Genomic DNA, 17,386 nt, shown 5'->3' with positions numbered 1-17,386 from the left:
TAGCCATTTTATTTGAGTTGAAATTATTTACATGGACTGAGAAGGTAGCTCAGTGGTAGAGTACTTGCCTTGCATGCATGAGGCCTGGGTTCGATTCCTCAGCGCCACATAAGCAGGAAAAGCCAGAAGTGGCACTGTGGTAGAGTGCTAGCCTTGAGCTGAAGAACTAAGGGGACAGTGCCCAGGCCCAGAGTTCAGGCCCCACGACTGGCCCCCCAAAAAAAATAATTATTTACAAAGAGGCAAAGATATACTTTATGAAACAGGAACAAACTATTTTTTTCCTGCCATTGGCTTTTGCTCCAAAGATCATAGCTGAGATACATTATAAAAAATAAAAATAGGATTGGATTCAGAAAAGTACTCTACCATTCTAATTTCCAATTGGTAGTTATTTACAGAAATGTTTACAATGAAAAAAAGGTTACTTTAAAACTTTAATTTCCAAATCAGCCTCAAGTACCCTAAAATCAGAGTTCACTGAGGGTTAAAAGCTCCCAAATGCACTGCAGCTGGTGAGATGATATTTCCCCTACTCCTCCCCACCAAAATCTGCATCTCTTATCAGTGCTTGACAATATATTTTTTGATACCCATTTTCAAAAAGTGTTTTATTACTTTCCTGTTACAGGATGAACTCTGATACTGTGGACTATGAGGATGCCTGCTTGATTGTTCGATATTTGGCCTCTATGAGGCCGTTTGCCCAGAGCTTTGATATTTATTTGACCCAGGTAAGCTAAAGCAAGATTTTTTACTTTTCCAATTTTGGTTGATTGTGGAGTAGTGTATAATGTCTCTTCATTGTTGAGCAAAGATACTTAAAAGAACATTTATTTCTATATTTTGTATTAATATCCTCTTCTCCTGGTCATTTAAATGTTGATAAGATTTTTAATATCCTTGATCAAAATTGTTTTAGTGGTGCTATAAGGATTTTGAAAAGGAAACATTCTCAATATGCTTACCTAGGAATTCCAAAGTAAAGTCTACTTATTTTATAAATAAATATAAAATGCCTCAGTTAATCATATGTACTGATCTTGAAGTTAAAGTTTTGGATCAGTAAGATAATAGATTATAATAAAGAAGGTAAAGATTGATTTCTATTGTATGTTTTATATTTTGTTAAATTTTGTATTTTCTAAAATTTATGAGATGTCAATGTTTGCTTGGCAGATACTACGAGTTCTTGGTGAAAATGCAATTGCCGTTCGAACAAAAGCCATGAAGTGTTTATCTGAGGTTGTTGCTGTAGACCCCAGTATTCTAGCAAGGGTAAAGAGATTAAAAATAATAATAATAATTTTAACTTGTATTTTCTAGTGAAATTAAAAGATTAGCTCTATTTATAAAATTACATTTTCTTCATTTTCTTTAGCTTGATATGCAGCGAGGAGTTCATGGACGATTGATGGATAACTCTACTAGTGTTCGAGAAGCAGCAGTAGAATTACTAGGTCGATTTGTCCTTTGTCGACCTCAGTTGGCTGAACAGTATTATGATATGCTAATTGAAAGAATATTGGTATGCATGTTTTGCCCTTTTTATAACAATTTGTGAATATAATTTTGAGTATTGCATCTTATTTTAAAACTGTTAAGCTGGAAAATATGTGCGTGAATTCTTTATTTAGATTGCCTAATCTATAAACTAGGGTGATGTTCTAAAAGAATATGTTTTCAAGAGGCATGCTGCTCAATTTATAAAACAAATCGTTTATGAAAATCAGATCCTTTTTTAGTTACTGTTTCTTATATAAGTTTAAAGTGAGTATAAAAGAGTATTAAATATTTTTGGACAGGCTCTAGAGTAATTACATATTTATGTGTATTATATATTACATAAGTGAAAAAATATTTAAGTAGTAAGGAGTAAGTATAAACATTGATATGTGAGAATACATTTGGATCCCTAAATTGGTTCACATATTTCCTTAAAGCTGAATTATGATGTGCTGACACCTGCAAGTTAAACTAGAAAATTATTTGAAAATCAAGAGCAAACTTATTAAATAAGAAATACTGTTCTAGGCTCATGTTTATATTCCCAGCTACTCTTGTTAGAGATCAGCCCCAGCAAAAAGTTAACCAGCCCTAGCAAAAAGTTAGCAAGATCCCTATCTCAGCAAATAAAGCTGGGTATTATAATGTGTGCTATATTCCTATTCTTTGGTAAGTATTAAGTAGACTGTATCAAAGCTAGCTTGAGCATTAATGAAAAATTTTAAAAAATGACTAAAGTAAAAATGTCTGGTGGCATTGGCCCCTCCCTAGTAAGTATCAGGCCCAAATTCATACCTAATATCACTGGGGAAAAAAGAAGGAAATACTCTTCTACTGATACATTCTGTTTGTTTATACCCTAGACTTCTCTGGCCCTGAAGCATTTTCTTAGGAAACAAAATATTGGCATTAGGAAAGAACTATGAAGGTCAGGAGGTGTGGCTCAGTGGTAGAGTACCAGGCTAGCAAGTGTACCCGGAGTTTATCCTAGCACCATAAAAAGGGGCTGGGGGAGAAACTCATTATAGACATGTTGACTTCTTGTGGAATTCAATGTAGATGCTGTAGTAATCGAAATTAGGTATTCCTGCAGCAACATGAGCTTATTACTTTTAGTCTAGAATATGGATATTATATGATAAAACATTATAGTTTTCAGATTCAACTATAGGCATACAATTTTTGTTTAAAATAAATAATTTTAGGAAAATGCAGAATAATTCATTTCCTCGAACTGCTTTAGTTTTTTCAGTGTCAAAAGATTTAATCATCCAGGCGCAGGTGGCTCACGCCTGTAATCCTTAGCTACGCAGGAGGCTGAGATCTGAGGATTACAGTTCAAAGCCAGCCCGGGCAGGAAAGTCTATGAGACTCTTCAGTAAACCACTCAGAAAACCAGAAGTGGTGCTGTGGCTCAAGTGGTAGAGTGCTCTCCTTGAGCTGAAAAGCTGAGGGACAACGCTCAGGCCCAGAGTTCAAACCCCATGACTGACCAGAAGAAAAAAAAAAAGATTAATCAACAAAATTTCCAAAAATTTAATGAACTCTGACAAAGTTAATCCTCACAAGCATTTTACTACTTTTCTCAAGTATACTTTGTAACACCTAAAAATCAGGATACCATCCTAGAACCGGTATCGAACCAAGTTAATAGTCTCTAATATATAATACATAGTTTATATTCAAATTTTCCAGTTCACTCAAATGCCTTTTCTAAAGCTTTTTTAAGAATCAGAAGTTTGAACATTGGAGCTCAGGTCCAGTAGTCCCAGCTATTCAGAAGGCAGAGATCCAGAGGATTAGGTAGTTTGAGATCAGGCTGGAGAAAAAGTCCTTGAGACCCTGACTCAACCAATAAAAGCTGGATGGTGGTATATGCCTCTTATCCAGACTATATAGGAAGCATAAAGAGAAGAATCCATCCAGGGAAAGTAGGTGGAAGGCAAGTCTCACCATGAAAACCAAACAGGCTAAGCACACAAATGTTGGAATACTTGATAACAAGTAAGATCCTGAAGTCAAACCCTACTACCACGATAGCAGAATCAATAATATCAAAATCAATTCAAATATATAATACATTTTAGCAAATGGGTTGTGCCTTAAATGGAAGATTATATGTTTACTTTTTTTGTTTTTATCATTTCCCCCTCTACAAACTATATTTAAAAGATTAAAATATTTTATTTCTCCATAGTTTTATTAATTTGATACTTTATTATATTTAATAGTTAATCTCAAAGGTTTTGTTAGATTTTGGCTAATCTTTATATTTATCATCCTATTTAAATCTGGTAAGCTTATTCTTTAGTCTTGAGGTCAGTGCTAAACTGTAGAATTTGTTTCCATGTCATAATTAATGTATTTAATGGAAAAACAACATAATAAAGTTATTTTATAATAGGAAAATATGTGAAGATTATATAGACAGTGTTTATCTTGTTAACAATTAGTATAATGCTTCTGGTGTCTGCTTTCAAATTTTACTTTTGTATTTCATAGACCTACAACATCTCAATTTTTATAACATTTAAAAATATCTTTTTGTTATCAGGATACTGGAATCAGTGTCAGGAAAAGGGTAATAAAGATTCTAAGAGACATCTGTATTGAACAACCAACATTTCCAAAAATTACAGAAATGTGTGTAAAAATGATTCGCAGAGTTAATGATGAAGAAGGCATTAAGGTGAGATGAAACATCATTTTATTGTAAAATTTCTTTTTCATTAATATTTCAAATAATTTATGTATTTATTGCATTTAATTTTTTATTTAATTTGTAGATTTTATGACAATAAAATCTAATCTTTCTCAACCAATTCAGCAATTATAGTATATTTACTTTATTCTAGATTCTTCATTCTATTTAAGAAATAGAAATTTTGATTTGCAGATGTTATGTGCTTGGTTTTCTAAATTAATAAATACTTAATTAAAACTTATACAAACAAAGTGCTAGTTGACGTGCCTATAATCTTAGCTATTCAAGAAGCTGAGATCCAGAGTATTGCTGTTCAAAGCCTGTTCAGGCAGAAAAGTTCATAAGACCTTTTTCTCCAGAATAGCCAGTAAAATACAGGGCTAGAGGCATGGCTCAAGTGATAAAGTATCAGCCAAGCAAGCAATCTGAGCAAGCACAGATTATGAAGTTTAAACCCAGTACTGCAAAAAATCAAATAAGCCGACTTGTTTCCTAACTTCAATAGTATATGTAGAACATTTATTTCCCCTTCGCTTTTAAGTTTGTTAGAATTACAACTTTTTTGTAATGTTTCTTTGAAGTAGTAAAAATATTTTTGAGTATATATTACAGAGCAGTTGTTATAGTATTACTCATACAAATTTTTTTAATGTTTAACAAAGTTTATAGTCTTGAAAAGTTTATAAGGTTGAAAACTTAATTGATGGTTTTTAATGGTTAGGAAAGTTATTCCAGAAACTTGTATAATCTTTTACCTTAGCTAGTATTGGACCTTGATGATAATTTGAGATTAGAATTTTGTCATGTTTTTGGTAGTTAGCTAATTTGAACATTTTTCTCTTCTAGAAATTAGTTAATGAAACATTCCAAAAACTCTGGTTTACTCCAACTCCACACAATGACAAAGAAGCAATGACGAGAAAAATTTTGAACATCACTGATGTGGTAAGAAAGATTGAAACAAGTGTAGATTGTTGTAGATGAGAACCTAGTAGATATCCAACCCATGTTATGAAGAAAGAGAGATCATGTGATGAGAGATTTGGTTAATTGACATTTAGTACTCCCTCCTTTACTTTGTGTTTCTGGAGATAAATCAAGAGATGCAAGTAAGATGAGACTGGTGTTTCTGCATATACGAGCTTCTTGGCATTCACTAATGTAAGCACTCTGTTGAGTTTATTGTGCTCCAGTAATTGAAAACAGAAAAAAGAAGCAGAAAAACATATACAAAGGGCATAAACTTTAAAGATAGTAATTCTTGCCTTTCTCAGAAAAATAACTTAGATTAATTTCATTTTACTATACATATATGTATGTCTTATAATTTCTTTCAACCACAATATTTTTCATGTTTCAGTATAAGAAATTCTACATAGTGAATTATATGATTGTCTCTATTTTCACTTATATCTTTAAATCTTCCACCTAAACAGGAACAATTATTTTCATTTTTACTGTTATTTTTCAAATGTAGTGCTATATTAATCCTCAATAAATTGAGCTAATTTCTTTAATTCTTCTAGGATGTTTTTACTATAGAATTTATAGCATTGGCAAGTATTTGGAGTACTGAAAAATTATTTACTTTAAAAATAACCTTTTTAAGTTGCAAAAAATTGAGGCACATTCTTCAGGTGACAGTGGAACAAAATTTTTTTAAATAAATTTCTAATTCATATTACCTAACTTTTATTTCTGATTTTTCATTCCCTTTTCACCCTTAGGTTGCAGCATGCAGAGATACTGGATATGACTGGTTTGAACAACTTCTTCAAAATGTAAGTGTTATTTTGTGTTTTGAGAGCATGAAATTTGATAGAATGTCAGTTCTTCATAGAGTATAATATTTTTTAAAAATATATTTTAGAAACTTGGAAATAAAAGTATTTATCATCTAGCTTTTGAAGTTATCCCATTTTTCCAGTCTTGTTTTGTATTTCATTTTATTTTTAGTCTTTTAGACAGGGTTTTTCTTATATTGCCCTAGCAATATAGAGGTCACTTTAATGTTAAACCCTGCTTCAGCCTTCCTCTCCAGACTTACTTTATCTATCTTCCTCCCATTCTTTTTTTGTTGTTGGTTTTTTTAGCTATAATATGTTTAAAATAATCTTTTACTACCTATTATTCTACCTATAAACATTAGTAGGTATTTTAATAGATAATGACTTTTAAAAGATAAACATAAACAGTATTATCTACAAAATAAATAAATACTTGGTTAGCTCTAGACACAGATCAAACCTCAATTTTGAGGGTAGTTGATAAACAATACTATATAGATGGTGCTTAATAGAATTGAATCACATCATGTTGCACATAATGTCAACTTTAGATGTTGTCAGCCTAATGCATCTATTATAAAGTCTTTCATTTCTTTGGGGTTTTATTGCTTTGCTTACTGCCATTTGAGATCTAACTCTTTCTATGTAGGTTAGGTTGACCTCAAACTCATGATCTTCTTGTCTCAACCTCAAACTGCTAGGAAGCAGGGATGTGCCTCTACGACTAGCAGTAATAGATATTTTTGTTTGTTTGTTGTGCCAATCTTGGGGCTTGAACTCAGGGCCTAGGTGCTGTCCCTAAGCTATTTTGCTCAATGCTAGTGTTCTACCTCTTGATTCACACTTCCACATTTGGCTTTTTGATGGTTAATTGGAGAAGAGAGTCTCAGGAACTTTTTTGTACACGTTGACTTCAACAAACCACCATTTACAGATCTCAGCCTCCTGAGTAGGTAGGTAGCCACTGACACCCAGCAAGCAGTGTTTTTTTTGGGGGGGTGGGGGGTCCGGTCGTGGGGCCTGAACGGCGCCTGTCCCTCAGCTCTTCAGCTCAAGGCTAGCACTCTACCACTTGAGCCACAGCGCCACTTCTGGCTTTTTTCTTTTTGCTTATGTGGTACTGAGGAATTGAACCCAGGGCCTCAGGCATACATGGCAAGCACTCTACCACTAAGCCACCTTCCCAGCCTGCAGTGTTTGTTTTTGTGATTACCTACATTTGTTAGTTCCATTACAAGTTGAAACTGCTTATTTTTCTTACCTTATAAACTTGTATTGGATTAGGATTCTTCTTTTTTAAAAAAAGGAATTTTAAACCAGGTGCTGATGACTCATGCCTATAATTCTAGCTACTTAGGCAGCTGAGATCTGAGGATTGTGAATTCAAAGCCAGCATGGGGGCAGGGAAGTCCATGAGACTCTTACCTCCAATTAATCACCCAAAAGCAAAACAATGGCTCAAGTGATAAGGCACTAGCCTTGAACACAAAATCCCAGGGACAGCACCCAGGCCTTGAGTTGTAGCTCCTGGATTGACACCTAAAAATAAAGAAATTTCGCCATTTTTTTCCTGGTTGATTATACTGATAAATTGTGCTTTGAATTATAATTTGCACAGAAAATGAAAAGTAAATGCTTGATTTCTTTGTTAATTATCAATTTTTCAATGAGTTTTATCAACCTTCAAAGTTGCCTAATATGTGAACTAATAATAGATTTTTTTGTCAATGACTTGTTTGAAAATATTGAAGTCAGGAATTTTTTTGAAGTGCAGATTGTCCCGTCTTTGTGCAATAATCTCTTTAAGTTGATCCTGTCTACTTCCTATTAATCCTTTGTGATCTATTTTTTCCGAATATCTATCTACCCCAGATTGATTTTCCAAAGAACCTCTTGTTCTCTGTAGTTTTAAAAGTCTTTTTGTAGCTGTTCAATAGTGATTGTTATAGTCCTGAGTCTTTTCACAAAATAGAGCTATAATGATTTACTCTTTAGAAACAAAAGTGTAAGAATTTATCCTTGCCTACCACAAGACAACAAAAAAAGAATTTATATTTCCACTCAGGCAAAAAGCCTGAGATTACATAGAAAAAATAGCTGGGAGTGTAGCTCAAGTGCTACACTCTTAACATTGAACAGAATGAAAGAAGATTTAGAAGTGTGTTTATTATGATTTCATTGGTATTAAGTACATAGGAGAAATAAAGCTAACCTGTATGGCACAAAAATTACAAAATTAATTGCAGATTTGAATTGGGACGAACATGAGGGCCTAAATCAGTAGTTCTGAAAGTTATCAATATTATTTGGGAATTCTTGTAAATTCTCAGGCCTTAATATACCAGACTCATAGTCAATAACTCTTAGACTGTAGCTCATTATTATTCTCTATTTTAACATTTTTCCCCAGTTGATTCTGAAGAAAGTAAATATTAAAAATCACTGTTATTTATCTTGATAAGGGCTTGAAGCATAATTTGAGGGGAACAAAAGCATAGAATTTTTAATTCTTGTTGGGAATTATTTAAATACATCGCAGAGTCCATTAACCTTAAAAGATTGGTAAATTTCATTGCCTTAAAATGAAAAACATTTATAAATCAAAAAACATGTTAAAGAAATGGAAAGCACAAGTCACAGACTAAGAAAAGATAATGTATACATGTTCATCAAAGGATTTAATATTGAGACTATGAATAGAACTCTTGTCCTACAAACGATTATAAGAGTCCCAGTAGGAAAGTAAGTGAATTTCATAAATTGCATTTTATAAAGGAAATAGAATATGTGTTATAAAGCATTCAACCCCATTAATAATAATAGTATGAGAAATACAAATCACAAACACCTTTATACCATTAGACTGGCAAAAATTAGTCATAAATATAATGGAAAAGAAAAAATTTACAAGTGAGCACACCTATAATCTCAAATAACTCAGAAAACTAAGACCCTGTCTCATAAAACACCAAAAATATAGAAAGATGGATTAAATTTTTATCTTTTTGAGATTGCTAATAACTGGGAAAGCAATACAGATTGCCCATCCTTAATTTGAAAATCCAAAATCCTCCAAAACTTTCAAGTTTTGGAAAATTTCATGTGTGGAAAATTTCACCCCTGACTTCATGTGCAAGCTTGCAGTTAAAGATTTAAGGATATTAAAATTACTAGAATTAGGGTCCGTATATATCCAACATAAATGAATTTCAAAAATTGTTGTATATAGAAAACAGTATTTTAAATATCAGCAAAAGTGAATAGTATACAGCCATGTCCAATAACCTGGATTATAGTTAGGTCATAATGTTAAGTAAACAATAAGTCCTCCAAGACTACATCAAGCATGCTACATTTTTTAAATATAGATGGGGTGAATTTGATAGAAATATATACATACTGTAAATACAAATAAAAACCAAGTATGTTACTTCTGTTGGAAATTGAAATTCAAAGAAAACTATAAGCAGATGGTACAGAAGATACTATATCCATATGTAATATAAATACATATTGTATATATAGCATATGTAGACATAGCTGTGAGAGATGATAAAAAAATTAAGGAAAAAAGAATATAGAATATGAGAAGGATTCTTTCTTGAGCTGGTATTGTATGTTATTATTTGTAATTAATTAACATAAAAAGCACGAAAAAAAGTAGGTGGTGATTGTTTTATGAACCAAAATTAATTCTTTTGTTGTATACATGATATCTTTTACTTGAAAATAAAAACAGGGATGAGGAAGTTAGTTTTATCTTCTTACCCCCAAAATGACCAACCTAGAATGTGATATTGATACTACTTTATAAGAAAGTGAACTGGGTGCTGGTAGCTCACACCTGTCTGCTCAGGAGGCTGAGATCTGGTTCAAAGCCAGCTCAAGTAGCAAAGTCTATGAGACTTTCCATATAACCACCAAAAAGCCAGAAATTGAACTGTAGCTCAAAGTGGTAGAGAATTAGCCTTGAGTACAAAAACCTCAGGAACAGGGCTGGAAAGGTGGCTCAGTGGTAGAGCGCTTGCCTTGCATGCATGAGGCCCTGGGTTCGATTCCTCAGCACCACATAAGCAAAAAGAAAAAAAGCTGGAAGTGGCACTGTGGCTCAATGGTAGAGCGCTAGCCTTGAGCTGAACAGCTGAGGGACAATGCCCAGGCCCAGAGTTCAGGCCCCACGACCAGAACCAAAAAAAAAAAAAAAAAAAAACCTCAGGAACAGCACCCAAGCCCTAACTAAGGTCCAGCACCAGCACCAAAAAGAGAGGGGGACCGGGGGCGGGGGGGAGGAAAAGAAAGTGAGTATAAAGTGGGTCAAGGAGAATTCCTTTAATAGCTCCAGAATTATATCACCTCATCATTATTTGTAAAACAGATAAATCTTAAGTGGTTTTTTTTTCATTGACCTATGATTATGATTGTAGAAAATCTGATTACTTTTAGTTATAGGCTATAGTTAGACTTTGTCCTCATCTCATTGCATTTTTTTTCAGTTTTTGTTAATGGTTTAGCAAAGGAAAACTGAACAAAAATCTACCTTTGGTATTTTATAATTTAAAAATTAAGATGTGATTCAGATATAGTTACAGTTGGTAATTCTTCAACTAGTATTAGATCCTATTCTTTAGTTTTTGTCTGAGTAAAGGGGAAAAAAGTCATCTTTCCTATATTGAATATCATATCTCAAATCCTACACATAGCAGTTTAAATACTTCATAGTAAAGTTGTTTGAAAATATTTGTAAATTATTGGTTTATAAGGTATTTTGTAATAAATTTTTATTTTATTTACTTGCAGTGTCAATTTAAATTGTTAATGACAAATTGAAAAACATATTGTTTATAGACACGTTTAATGTGTTTATATTATTATTGCCTAATGAATAATTATACCGGGATTTTTTTTATATGTATACATATATAGTTGTTGAAGTCTGAAGAGGATTCCTCATATAAACCTGTGAAGAAAGCTTGTACTCAACTTGTTGATAACCTAGTTGAGCACATTCTTAAATATGAGGAATCTCTAGCTGGTAAGATATTTTAAATATTGGTCCTTAAGTTAATTTTATAAAATATATTTAAATACTTTGGACACTTCTCATATTTTGCCTCCCAATTCTGCTTGCCTAGTAAATAGTACTTTACTTTTAAGGGAAATTCGGTTATTATACAAATATCTGTTTGATGTTGCATTCAAGATTATATTGTTAGAGTGACTAAAATTATCTAAAGCATAGACCTCATTTCTTTTAGCAGTATGCTAAAAGCATAATCCTCATCTCTTCTACATACCTTATAGTAACATATATTTAGATGTCACATTGAAAAAGGGTAAAAGTAAATCTAGGAGCTAATATGATTTAGTTAGTGGCACTTACCACATAATTTATTAGGTGTCTTTAATTACATCAATGTTTTTGGAAAGAGGGAATGACTTTATTATTAAAATGTTTTTAAAAGACCTATACTACATTCTTGATTTTGGTTATAATTGTTACACAGAATTTTCTTAATTTTGAGCTAGAATCTATTTGAATTTTTAATTGGAAGTTCAATACTAAAAACTTTTCTTTGTTTAAGTCACAAATCTGAAATTTTGTCAATTATAAATGATTTTATAAAAATGTAAAAGTCATAATTGGTACCTGTTACGTAAAACACATATGACTAATATTACTCCCCATCTCCTAATTCAACAATCACCATCAATCATTCTCCATAATGGGGATATAACCTTTAATAAGAATGCCAAGTATGGCACCCAAAATTGTTAATGTCCCTTATATTTTTAATATATATTATTTATTGTAAAAATACTGTACAGAGGGGTTACAGTTACATGAGTAAGGTAACAAGTACATTTCCTATGGAGCATTGTTACCCCCTCCTTTGTTTTTCCCCTACCATCCCTTTCCTCCCTACCTCCCCAACTCCTCCCTTCCCCGCAAAGTTGTAAAGTTCATTTTTAACATAGTGTCTTGTACATCTCATTATTACAATGGATCAACCTGTATCCTTATTTCAGCTTTTTGTTATTTCCCTTCCCTCCCCAAATTAGAAAAATGTATATACAATATTCAGGCACCTGAATCAAATACAGGGAAAACAGGGGTTTTACCATGGGGGAAGAACATACAAGAGAGATAAAAAAAGATCACATAGTACATTATAAGTGCATTGAAAACAACAATGACAAAGATAAAACCTATTTTGTCCCTATCTTAGGATTTATTTTGTCCCTATCTTGGGGTTTATTTTGCTTAGCATCATCTTATATTGTCCCTTATATTTTTATAATTTTTATTTTACTTTTTCACACTTTTATTGTGTAACTTTAACTCATCTTGTTTTTTTTCCCATCTTATAATTTGGTGGTGATTCTAGTACTTATGGTCTTTTTTTTTTTGTATTTTATTCATGGTATTTAATGTTAAAAAGTTGCTCCTCATCCTAAAACTTCATTTAGTGCCTAACAACCCACATTTCTATCAACGTATTCTTTCCAGTTAAGCAGCATTTTGTTTCATTCTAATACAACATTGATCCAACTTGTATAAATAGTCTTCAACCAGATCAACATTTCTTCTCTTTTTTTGGTCGGTTGTGGGGCGTGAACTCTGGGCTTGGGCGCTGTCCCTTGGCTCTTCAGCTCAAGGCAAGCCCTCTATTGCTTGAGCCACAAGGCCACTTCCGGTTTTCTAGTGGTTTATTGGAGATAAGAGTCTCATGGACTTTCCTGCCTGGGCTGACTTTGAACCACGATCCTCAGATCTCAGCCTCCTGAGTAGTTAGGGTTACAGGCATGAGCCACCAGCGCCTGGCTTCAACATTTCCTTTTTCCTTATTGCTCTTTGCTTTTGTCCTTCTTTGCTTGCTTTTTTTCCATATTCAGTTCCATATCCATATTTAGTATTTATAAAGTAAATTTAGACATAACCAATAACACATTTATTTCCAAAAGCGCATTTCTGAACTTTCCAACTTTAATTCTACTTTTTAACTCCAGTCTTATGCCTCTCAGTCTAAAATTCATAGTGTTCATTATGTGGCCTGTTTACCTATCCCTGGGTATATAATTTCTATAACATAATGAAATGGAATGCAGAAAATCTTGTGTCATAAAAAATATGAGTCCATTTTATTAAGGCAGAATTTGGTATGTATGTAGGTGATAGTACTCTGTAACTTCCACTGCTTTGTCATATTTTGATATCTTATTTCTCTGTTTTTCCAGACTCTGATAATAAAGGTGTGAATTCTGGAAGATTGGTAGCTTGCATAACCACTTTGTTCTTATTCAGCAAAATAAGACCCCAACTCATGGTTAAACATGCCATGACTATGCAACCATATCTTACCACTAAATGTAGTGTAAGTATAGAGCTGTCTTGCTTTGCCTTCTAACATGAAACAGTATTTTTAATTTAGAATTCACATATATCAGCCACATTCTCAATGTGTTTGATATTCTATATATTCTATTATTTTTAACAATATGTCTAAAACCATTAATTTTCTGGTACTTATATAATAAATTCAGGTTCCCTCTTCCTACCAAACATATTAATTGCTTAATAAATGTTCTGGCAATTTGAGACAGAGGTGAATGAAGCAGTACTACTATCTTTGTTAAGACAGTAAGTATCTCATTGTATAGAACAGACTGGCCTGGAACTATCCTTGAACTCACAATCCTGCCTCAGCCTCCCAAGTGCTAGAATTATAGGGGTATGCTGTTACACTTACCTCATAGTTCCTGTCTTTATGAACTTTACTATCTTTCTGATTCTGAAATTTGTTTTTTGCTTGAAAATTTATAATGTAGTTCATGTTGTTATGATAATAAGGCAATATATGAATATAGAGAATCTATATCATCCTAAAGGTAGTAGTAGGCTATTATTTTAAGTTAATATTAACATATACTAATTTTCCTAAAGTGAAAATTTAATAAAATATTGCTCAAATAAAATAATAATATAATGTAATAGTATGATTTTGTCTTACAATTTGTTACAATGAACTTTAAAATACTCTAATAATTAACAAGTGTAAGTTTCTGTCCAAGCTTGTCTAAAACCATGATCCTCATAATCTCAACCTCCCACAAAGCTTAGGTGATAGGCATACACAACCAAATCTAGCTGCCAAATTTATTTCTTTGTCGGTCGTGGGGCTTGAATTCTGGGCCTGGGCTCTGTCCCTCAGCTCTTCAGCTCAAGAAGAGCACTCTACCACTTGAGCCACAGCACCACTTCTAGTTTTCTGGTGGCTAATTAGAGATGAGTCTCAACGAACTTTCCTGCCCATGATGCAGGCTTTGAACCACAATCCTCAGATCTCAGCCTCCTGAGTAGCTAGGATTACAGGCCTGAGCCATTAGCGCCTGGCCAAATTTATTTTTAAAGCAAGCTCATTCTTAAGAAATTCTGGATGTTTTAATATATGCATATTCACAAATACAAAGTTTGGTTTAAACCAGACCATAGGGCAAGATGTGTAGCTCAATGGTAGAGCACTTGACTGGCTTGGTTAAATCCCTAGCACCATTAAAACAACCAAACAATCTAAAACATCAGTGAATAAAGATGGAAAGTGCATATCTGTATAAAATAGAGGCTATTTACCTCTTGACATCCAAGAAACAATGACTTGAGGGGAAAGGGCTGGGGGCCCAGTGCTTTCAAGGGCATGCCCTCAACTTCCTTCTACTAGACCTCTACTTTTCCCAGTAATTCCATGAGCTGACAACCAAGTCTTCAACACATGACCTTTGGGGGGCATTTAAGATAAAAACCACAGCACTATTCATATACATATAACTACTGCTACATTCTTTTTTTAACAGATATATAGGACATAGACTTAGGTTGTTGTGTGATTTTGATTTTAAATATTAAAATACATTTTAAGTATTATAGGCAACTATTCATGTTGCCGATAGATACGTATTACAGACTTTTTAGAAAGCTATATATGATTGTCATATATTTTCATAATCTTTGCAAGTCTAACAGATCCTGACTTCCCAGACATTAAGCAGTTGAACTTGTTTCTCAGTGCATTGATTATTCATATCATTCTACCTTTTGAGTTTTCAAACTTATTTCAGATTTTGATATTTAAAACTGTATTTTATTCATTTCAAATATTTCTTGTATTACAATCTGTTTGCTTTTTCCTTTATAACCGCCATCATTCTTTTAATTTTTGTCATAAATTTTAAGACATTTTGTTTACTCGATTTTCAAGTTTAGTATTGAAGTAGATATTTCCAAAAATGCTATTTTTTAAAAATAAAATGTTAGCATTGATTATGTAAGTGAACTTATCCTGTCCAGCAAAATTCCTCTATAACCTAACCTACTTTAACTCACTTTTTTAAATTTAAATTTTATGGTAAAGGTGATGTTCAAAGGAGTTACAAGAGTACAGCAATGAGTACATTTCCTTTTGAACAGTGTCACCCCCCCCAATTTTCTCTGTTTTTTCCCCTCCCACCCCCAAATTGTATAGTTCATTTCTAACATAGTGTCTAGTGAGTATCACTGCTGAATTGGTTCACCCTTTGTCCCACTGTTTATATGCTTCCTCTTCCCCTCCCCAAATCATATAAACTTACATACAAGAGTCAAAGAGTACAGAAATCAAAAACAGTGACAAAAGGGAATAAAGCAAAGGAAAAAAAAGAAAAAAATAACTACAAACAGTACAGTACAACAACAACAAAAATTCATTTCCATTTCTTGGAGTTCATTTCAATAAGCATCGTTTTATGTAGTCGTATGCATATAGCTACTATATCTCATTCACTTTTTTGCAAATTCTTTATTGTGATTAAATGATTACATAATTTCACAAATTTCCACAGTATTGTGGGATAGTGATGCTTAGTTAAAGTCACAAACACATTCCAACTTTCATGGGGTAAATTGTCTATCGTGGTCTATAAAGTTTGTAAGTTCTATGAGTTTTGGCAATAGTTATTTCTTCCACATCAGGTGATATGTACATTCCTTTCCTTTTGCATAGCATCAGCTGTTCCCTCTTTCCCACTCGTTCTCCCTCCCATGCTGCCATTGAGTTGCTTGATCAATGTCCAGTGCAGCTGATGGGTCCCACTGTTGTATGTTTTTCCCTGATTCCCTCTAGTTCTGTGTCCTCCTCCTAGTTTCCCTCCAGTGTGCACATATATACCATATAAGTGATCAGCAGTATGGGGTTATTTAGTATTGATTCGACCAGATGAGTGGAGGTCCTTTGTTTCTCAAGTCGTGTTAACTTTGTCGTATCACCTTATGTTTTGGATTTAACATCTACTTATCAGGGAGACCATGTGCCATTTGTCTCTTTGCTCTTGGCTTACCTCACTCAACATGATTTCTTCTAGTTCCATCCATTTCCCTGCAAATGCCTTTATTTTGTCCTTTCTAATGTTTGCATAACATTCCATTGTATATAGGTACCACAGTTTTTTGATCCATTCATCTGTGGTTATCTCATTCACTTTTTAAAATACAGCGGGAGAAATAAGGAATGACAAGATTTTTGTGTTTTTTAGCAAGAAGTAGCTGGAGGTGCCTTTGCTTTAACTAGTGTTACTTCTAATAATTAGAAAAGTAAAAATACATTATTTAAATCATCCTTTGTGCTGAGCATACCTGTAATCCCAGCACTTAGAACACTGAGATAGGAGAATTACAAGTTTGAGAACCAGAATTCCACTTCTGACTTATTGGGGGTGAGGGTAGTTTATTAGAGATAGAATCATACAAACTTTCCTGCTTGGGATGGCCCCTGAGTAGCAAGGGTTACAGATGTGTGCCACAAGTGCCAGCTTTTTTTTTTTTTTAATTTTAACTGAAATTTTACATACAGGATACTCTATCCCTACCCCAATAAAAAAAGATGTATGTAATCTCTCTTAGGTTTGAGTATTCATAAAGCATTTAATTTTATTCTTCTAGACCCAAAATGATTTCATGGTTATCTGTAATGTTGCAAAAATCCTCGAGTTAGTTGTACCACTGATGGAGCATCCAAGTGAAACTTTCCTTGCCACTATTGAAGAAGATCTAATGAAGCTTATCATCAAATATGGCATGACTGTAAGCATTGTTTACCATCTCCATATTAACTTGTTAAATGTTGTATATCAGAATTAAGTTGCAATATATTTTACTTAACGTAGATATGTGTAAAAAAAGAAAACTATTTTAATATCTTGTCTTTCACTTTTACTTATATGCTAACATTCTTTATCTTTTAGGTAGTACAGCACTGTGTGAGCTGTCTGGGGGCTGTTGTAAATAAAGTGACACAAAATTTTAAATTTGTATGGGCCTGTTTCAATAGATATTATGGTAAGTTCAGTGCCTAGTTTTGAA

General features: G+C 33.1%; 1 protein-coding gene across 3 annotated transcripts in view; it reads left to right on the top strand.

The window, feature by feature from the left end:
• Positions 1–17,386, top strand: part of Nipbl (Nipped-B homolog (Drosophila)) — a 174,342-nt gene that overhangs the window by 135,559 nt on the left and 21,397 nt on the right. For all 3 annotated transcript variants that reach the window (XM_013018585.1, XM_013018583.1, XM_013018584.1), the window contains 10 exons: positions 632–734; positions 1,180–1,278; positions 1,382–1,528; positions 4,061–4,195; positions 5,057–5,155; positions 5,938–5,991; positions 10,921–11,029; positions 13,234–13,370; positions 16,967–17,107; positions 17,269–17,362. In XM_013018585.1, coding sequence (XP_012874039.1) covers positions 632–734; positions 1,180–1,278; positions 1,382–1,528; positions 4,061–4,195; positions 5,057–5,155; positions 5,938–5,991; positions 10,921–11,029; positions 13,234–13,370; positions 16,967–17,107; positions 17,269–17,362 — 1,118 coding nt within the window. The remainder of the gene's footprint in view (positions 1–631; positions 735–1,179; positions 1,279–1,381; positions 1,529–4,060; positions 4,196–5,056; positions 5,156–5,937; positions 5,992–10,920; positions 11,030–13,233; positions 13,371–16,966; positions 17,108–17,268; positions 17,363–17,386) is intronic.

Source organism: Dipodomys ordii, unplaced genomic scaffold (genome assembly GCF_000151885.1).
Source record: "Dipodomys ordii isolate 6190 unplaced genomic scaffold, Dord_2.0 Scaffold41, whole genome shotgun sequence".
Taxonomy (NCBI): domain Eukaryota; kingdom Metazoa; phylum Chordata; class Mammalia; order Rodentia; family Heteromyidae; genus Dipodomys; species Dipodomys ordii.
Note: the sequence above shows the minus strand (reverse complement) of the source record. Positions and strands in the feature narration are given on the sequence as shown.